Here is a 6,705-nt window from a genome sequence, read left to right as displayed (position 1 = left end):
AGTCAAAGCGCGGGCGTTACACTTTCTCTCTCCCTTTCCAGACAAGTTGATAGAAAGAGCAACTGTATCCAGTTTGGAGTAGAGTCTACCGGATGCAGCTGTTTTATACCGAGTGAAAACTTCCTTCTCAGAGAAAAGCAAAGAAGCGGACTGACTCCTTTGCTCAGTTGAAGCCGAAGCTGTTCTTTAAACCCACACAGTGCAAGGGAGCAGCGAGAGATTGTAAAAGAAGGAATCGGGGGAAGGCCCCTACTGTCGTCTGAGAAACTCGAACCAATCGATTTCGCACGTGCGGACATTCCGGAGTCCGAGCGAACATCCGGTCCCAGCAAAGCCTTGCGTGGGCAGAAACAACCGTAGCTTCTTTCTGCCCACGCAAGTCTTTGGTAGGCCAAAAGCCGGTGCGCTACCTAATCTCCGGTGCGTGGTGGTCCCGGACCCTGAGCGGAATCGTACTTTCGGTCGGAGCCCTTCAGTGGAGCCGGTTGGTCACGCGTCATTAAGCGTATAAGCGGGCACGTCGCTGATGCAGTCTCTTCGACACTCGGCAAGAGAGGGGGGTTACAGCTAAACGTGAGTGATGACTGGGGTCGTTCTGCGAACGCGTTGACTCAAATTCTTCCTTTACTAGCGTCGTCCCTCCTGTTCCAACTTGATTTTATATTCTGGGTGAACGCGTAGCCCGTTTCTTCGCCGGTGCCTTCTCGCCAAACCGTGTACACCGTTAACAACGGATGCTTCGGGGGTTGCTGCATTCTATGCAGCGGTTGCAGGCTTTTTTCTGGCCGTTCTTTCGGAGGCTCCACAAGGTTGGGGTTTTCTGCCCCCGTGTTCCTGCGTTGCCGTTGCTGTGCCTCAAGATAGCGATTCATTTGGTTCTCAACGTTTCTCAAACTCGGGGTTGTGGTGCTGATGAGGAGGCAGTTTTCTGTGCAGCAGGGGCATACACCCACAATGTTGTGTTTTTGTTTGCACATTTTCCTGGTCATGGCGTCGCTTGAGTCCCTCCAATCTACCGTGGTGAGACGTCTGCTTTGAAGCGACCTGCTCTTCGGGCTGTGAAAGCCTTTCCCAACCCCGATTTTTTAGGCTACTCTAGAAGCTGTAGCAGCAAACTAATGACCGGCGCCGGCGTTTGCCTTTTTCTCCGCGTCCACGGGTTGTTTCAGAAGTCTGCAGTCGTTTCGTTTCGGCTTTCCAGTTAACAGCTGATTCTTTTGGGGGTGAGATACAGACTATTTCGGCAGGTGACCTGTCTTGGAGACTTCTTGTCCCCCCAGCGGTAAACGCGTGTCAACGGCGCTTCACGGCCTTCCTACATATGAAGGGTAACTGTTCGGTTTTTCGACATTCACGAATAGGTACTTCCTTTGCGCTGAAACAACACACTGTGCCTCCCGGTTTTGTAACGTGCTGAGTTGCCTTACACGGGGGCTTTCTTGCGAATCTTTTCTATGACGAGGAGATTCGGCCCACGGCTCGCAATTCCCCTTTCGTCCTGCCGTTGAAATGGTTTCGGATTCTGCATTGGATTGGCACATGTAAGGTGTCCCCGTCTTCGCGAATTTCTTCATCAGGTCAACTGGCTCTTACTACCCAGGGATACGGCGACAGTTTGCCGCAGACCGACTGTGCTAGCACCTGGTGGCCCAGCAAGTGAGTTAGCGGCGACTCAAATTATCACTGGGGTTTCGCAAAGCAACGCAATGATGACCATGCAAAGCGCTCACAGAGACACCTCGAGTCCGTTCAGCGATTTCCTAGTTAGTGAGTAAAGCATTCTGCTGTTGAAAATGCCCCACAGGAACACGGGCTCCCACTCGTCTAGTGCTTTTCCACTCGTTCAGGTCGAAGTACAAAACAAGTACGGACAGGGCATCTGGAAAACAAACAACTGCAATCCCGCATGGGGCCGTAAACAGAATCATTTCAAAGACGTCTGTGGTTGAGAAGTCTTGAAAAAGGAATCCTGTATGTACTGAATCCAAAGCTCTCTCTTGAAATCCCACGACCCGCGTACTTCCCCTGGGACAGGACTGTGAGCGGGGGGGCGGAATCGTTTTTTTCCGACTCCACTGCCATATGGGTGTGCTGTCGGTAAGGAGTGTAACTCAGGGTTTATCTGAGATAACACGAAGAAGCATTACTGTTGGGCGGTGGTGCCAGCGACCGGTGGTGTCACACGATTGTGTCTGGTCCCTACTCTCTGCTTGGTGCCTTTCGCTGTTCCCGCCGCGGCTGGGTCACGGGAGGCTCACAAAGACCTTTCAGTCAGGATGTCTCAAAGCGATGTCGCACCTGTAGTGCGGCGGGGGGAAGAAGACGGGGGAGCGGGAGTTGTCGCTCGAGAAGAGCCTGCTTACACTATAAACACACAGGGTGGAGTGAAAATGGACGGAGCAGTAGATCCCCCGGCAGAAAGCGGCGGTCCCTAATATTGTTGGCCCTGGGGAAGGGCGGTACTAACGGAACTGCCGGAGCCGACTGCAGAACACTTGGAGAAGGGCCATCACTTTCCGTAGAACCGGATTATCTCCTTCGGCCTACAAACAGTACTAGAAGCACCAGGGTCAACGCCTTCCCGTCAGTACGACTTCCGAGCCTTGGAGCGAGAGCATAGCCCTGGTCGATGCGCTGAACAATCACACGCTGACGTGTGAGCGAGGATTCCCAGAGAGAAAAACTAGCATAAGCGTCCCGCTGTAAGGTGAGCGTTGGTACGACATACTTGCGCTGAGTACGGTCAGTGCGTTTGAAGGGAACCGGTCCAAACACCCGCACGCGCCTACATCCCTGTCAGCGAGTCACTTGTTAGCGGGGCGCCTGTATCTTTCGATGGCGGAGAGCTGCTGAGAGACACGTTTCTCTGCCAGCATCAGGTGGATCAGATCACGTACGCAGGGGCCAATGCATTTTCCCTAGTCTGCCATTTCGCTGCTTGTCTGTCTGTTTCTTTCTCTATACATACATATAGACTTACTTGTATCGGTCTGTGTACATGTTTGCTGTATTATTCCTCGTCTAGTCTTGGGTTGAGTAGACAGAGCGTAGAGAGTCAGGGGAGGAGATCGCGGCATCGCCAAGACAGTGAGCTGCCGCTGTAAAGAAGACATGTCGTTTTTTGGAGATTGAGTCTGGGTTCTTAAGCAATCCATGCACCCCTCCTTTACTGAAGAATGAGGAGGACATATTTGTTCCGGGCTCGTCCTCAATAAGGCGTTTCCACGTTCCTTTGGCCGCCCGTCTTCTTGTGGCATTTCTGTATAGTAGCATCTCGCATGTATCTTTTGCGGAACGGATCAGCCAGGTAAAGTTCCACGAGAATAAAAGTGGTCCGTGTGCAGAAGCACCGACGATAGACAGCGGGATTGAGCTTTTCTATGTCAGTACCTATCGTCTCTTGTTTTGGTGCTTGTGCACGGTCACTGCAGGCGTAGGGTTAATGTGTGCGTTATTGTCGGGGGTAAACGAATCCGTCGTAAGGCCCGTTTCAGCGTCGTTCAGGTTTCCTCTCGCACCACAGTGTACAATCCCTGGCGTTCATTCGAGCCAACCCGTTTCGACCTGTCCCTCCCACTGCAGTTACCACTCCAGCTACGAGGTCATTTGAGATTCCGCTGACAGGCTCTCCAATCTTTTTTATTGTTGCAGTTCTCCGACGTCAACTCGACAGTCACAGACATAGCAGCCTGGTTAGATTCTTATCTTATTCTTTTTCTTGTGTGTGACAAGATCCCTGGCTGTTCCGAGTCGAACACGAAACCGAAGGCTTCTCTCGATGTTCCGTGCTATGTCACCATCAACCTTCTCTCGCCGATCTCAATTCTGCTCTCTCGTTCTACCCAGTGTGGAAGTTACCTCGTAAGGCCCCGGCTCTCTGGAAAGACATGCGTCCGAAAGCGAAACGGCAGCGCGCTGCAAGAGATAGATTGTTTTGGGAGAGATGAGTCGTCCTTTTTTCCCCTTAGTGATCCCGACGACTGATGACCTAAGGATTCTCAGGTTTGCTTGACTTTCACGACAAACTCCGAGGTCTTTCACCTGTTTTTCGGACATGGGACCAATAATTTTCTCATAGAGAACGTGAGCCACGCGTTTTCAACTACTACTGTCGGCCACAGTTCTCTTCCAAAGGAGACGTGTACGCTAGTGTTTTCCGTCCCACAACTTCTCGGCAAAAGGAAAAGCAACAGCTATAAAAAGAAAAAAAGCAAAGGCTACCCTGAGGAAGAGCAAGGGCCAGCAGAGAAACAGGAGCGGAGGTCAGTCACGTAAAAACTTCTTCCGCAACACGGGGGACGCAGAAAGAAGCCATTCAGCCATCGTCTTTCTTCTTTCTTTTCAGCTTTTCACCAGAAAAGCTGTGTCTTCTCGTTGTCGGCTTGTCTCGAACAGACATACTGCATCCTCTGCTGTTCTTTCTTCCTGCCGTCGTCGCCATCTTGTCTCTCCCCGTGAGAACAGGGGACAAGATAAAATTTGACCATCGACTACCCACTGTAGACGCATCGCTCCACCACCTGTCACTGTGTTTCAGTTTGGTCTGTAGATTTCTTGTTTCTTTCATGTAAAGAAAAGGGACGAAAAGACATTTACATACACCGCGATCATGGCTTTCCAACGACACTAGCGACTCACTCTACGACACAGTCTCAAATGTCAGTTGGAAAACCTTAAGATATGCATGCAGACTCTGTAGGTGGATAGAACTCGCTAATCAGAAAGGTGTTCTCTAAATGCGGAGTCCATGCGTTCCCGAACATCTCTGTCTGTGGCGAACCTGTGCTCCGATATACAGATCCCACGCATATACACACTATACAACCTTTACCCGAAAACACAAGCAAAGCTCAGCTGGGGCATACATACATGCACGATACATATATATATGTATATATATATCACACGTACATACATGAAATATATATATATACTCACACATATAAATATTTTTATATATATGAGTGAGCTGAGCGGCACGTAACCTGTGTATGGCAGCGCAGCTCTACCAAGAGTAAAGACGTTTTGGGAGGTTATATAGGGGATGCCAGAATTCGGGGGTTGGCTTACCTGTTTTGCAACAAATGTATATATATATATACATTCGTATATCTGTACGTTAAGAAATACATACGAAGTTTGTGCTTGCTCTATGACTCTCGATCTCTGGGCTCACGACGGTGCATGCGGACCTGCATCCTCACCTCTATATGTGTGTATCGTTCTTTTTCTGGTAGAAAGGAATTTGCTTGGAGCCTAGGAGTATGCCCAAGCGTGTACACGTGTACTTGGAGAATTCTGAGTTGGTAGTAGCCTCGAGGCTCTGAAGATATAAGTGTTGCACGCATCAGTCTTTCTTTCACTTTGTACTGCGGAGGTATTCATCTGTCCATGTTCACACCTGTCAGTACACACGTGTGCGTATGTGGATGTACTTCGGAAGCTTTGTCGAGCCCTTCCTTGGCCGCCCACGGTCATCCAACAATGAAGGTCGGTATCTGCTGGAATAAGCTCACTAAAAGTAGACTTGTAGAACGCCTTTTCTTGTCACGTCGTCCGTACTTCTCTGCCACATGTGTCCGCGCCGAGATTCTCCCCTGCGCTCACGTGACTCCGACTATATATCTCTACACTTTTTCTTTGTCCCAATACAGGTATCAGATGGCCTCTGCGTACCAAGTATGTCGTTTAGTGTCGCTCCTCCCCTCCTCTTCCTCCCTTTTTCAGCCTTCTTTCCGGCAGGTTTCCACATGTCCCGATGGAGCGCGGTACACACGTAGAGATTTTGCAGTCTTTGAAGTGCCACTGGAACAGTCTTTCCTTCGAGTCGTAAACTGACTCTACCTCAGCAAAGGGTGGCAGGGAATGAGTGTTTCTGGAGAAGTTTTGTTTCGGTTCTCTCAGAGAATGCATTTTTCTTTATAAAGAAAGGGTCGTAAAATCGTCTCGTGGTTGGTTGGAAGAGGACAACAAGAGGGCGAGGAGAGAGAGCGCGCACGCTGACTGGCGCAGCGCTCGATCCTTCCAAAGGATTTTTTTTTCTCCGGAAGCCCCGAGTGTGCGATGAGTTTCTTCCTCTGTAGGAAAAGCTGAAACTTAAAAATTGTGACTCTTTGGACTACTTTCGTCTTCTAGCGGTACCATCATCCGCTCGTTTTCTCAGCGGGTTCTCTTACCGTTAGCAAGCGTGTGCCTTCTTCGATTCTTCTCGACAATGCAATATCGCTTCCGGTGTGCATTAGGAGCAGAACACAGCAATCACACTAGGAGTAAATTTGCATGCGCATGGATACTAGTAGTCTCCTCAAGCCGTCTTGGTGTCTCACGGGTATCCCTCACGAAATCATCCCCTGCACCGCTGTGGTACTGAAGAGGAACTGTGTGTTCACCTTGAAGCCGTGCTTCTCAAGTTCGTGTTCTATGAACTTGGTTTGGAGTTCCATGCGCGGTAGGGTGCTCGCTTCTCTTGGCACGTTCTGTGGGAGCCGTTTCTCTTCCTGTACAGGTGGTACACTCCGTTACGGTTTCGGGAATACTGCCCTTTTCATCACCTGTTGTTTTTGATGCCGCGGATGGCCGGAGGATACCCTCACGAGCGCTCCCGTCCGAGTACGATGTGCTCCAGGGGTTGGAGTGCCATACAGTGCTTCGCTTCTTGGTCTTAGCCCTCTCCGCTTAGGTTCCCCTAGGGGAACCTAAGCGGAG

The 6,705-nt window shown here is 50.3% G+C and overlaps 1 protein-coding gene across 1 annotated transcript; it reads left to right on the top strand.

Annotated features, from left to right (window-relative positions):
- Positions 1 to 500: 500 nt before the first annotated feature.
- On the top strand, positions 501 to 6,682 carry CSUI_010817 (uncharacterized protein). Its single transcript, XM_068070918.1, has 3 exons — positions 501 to 2,707; positions 3,432 to 4,262; positions 5,655 to 6,682. Exon 1 carries the CDS (start codon positions 2,083 to 2,085, stop codon positions 2,302 to 2,304), a length of 222 nt encoding a protein of 73 aa, XP_067917106.1. The 5' UTR covers positions 501 to 2,082; the 3' UTR covers positions 2,305 to 2,707; positions 3,432 to 4,262; positions 5,655 to 6,682.
- Positions 6,683 to 6,705: the final 23 nt, after the last annotated feature.

The sequence above is a fragment of the Cystoisospora suis genome, assembly GCF_002600585.1.
Source record: "Cystoisospora suis strain Wien I chromosome Unknown contig_8447, whole genome shotgun sequence".
NCBI lineage: Eukaryota > Apicomplexa > Conoidasida > Eucoccidiorida > Sarcocystidae > Cystoisospora > Cystoisospora suis.
Note: the sequence above shows the minus strand (reverse complement) of the source record. Positions and strands in the feature narration are given on the sequence as shown.

What these genes read in the sequence shown, in the direction of transcription:
- CSUI_010817 (XM_068070918.1), top strand. Translation starts at nt 2,083, where the DNA reads ATGGGTGTGCTGTCGGTAAGGAGTGTAACTCAGGGTTTATCTGAGATA.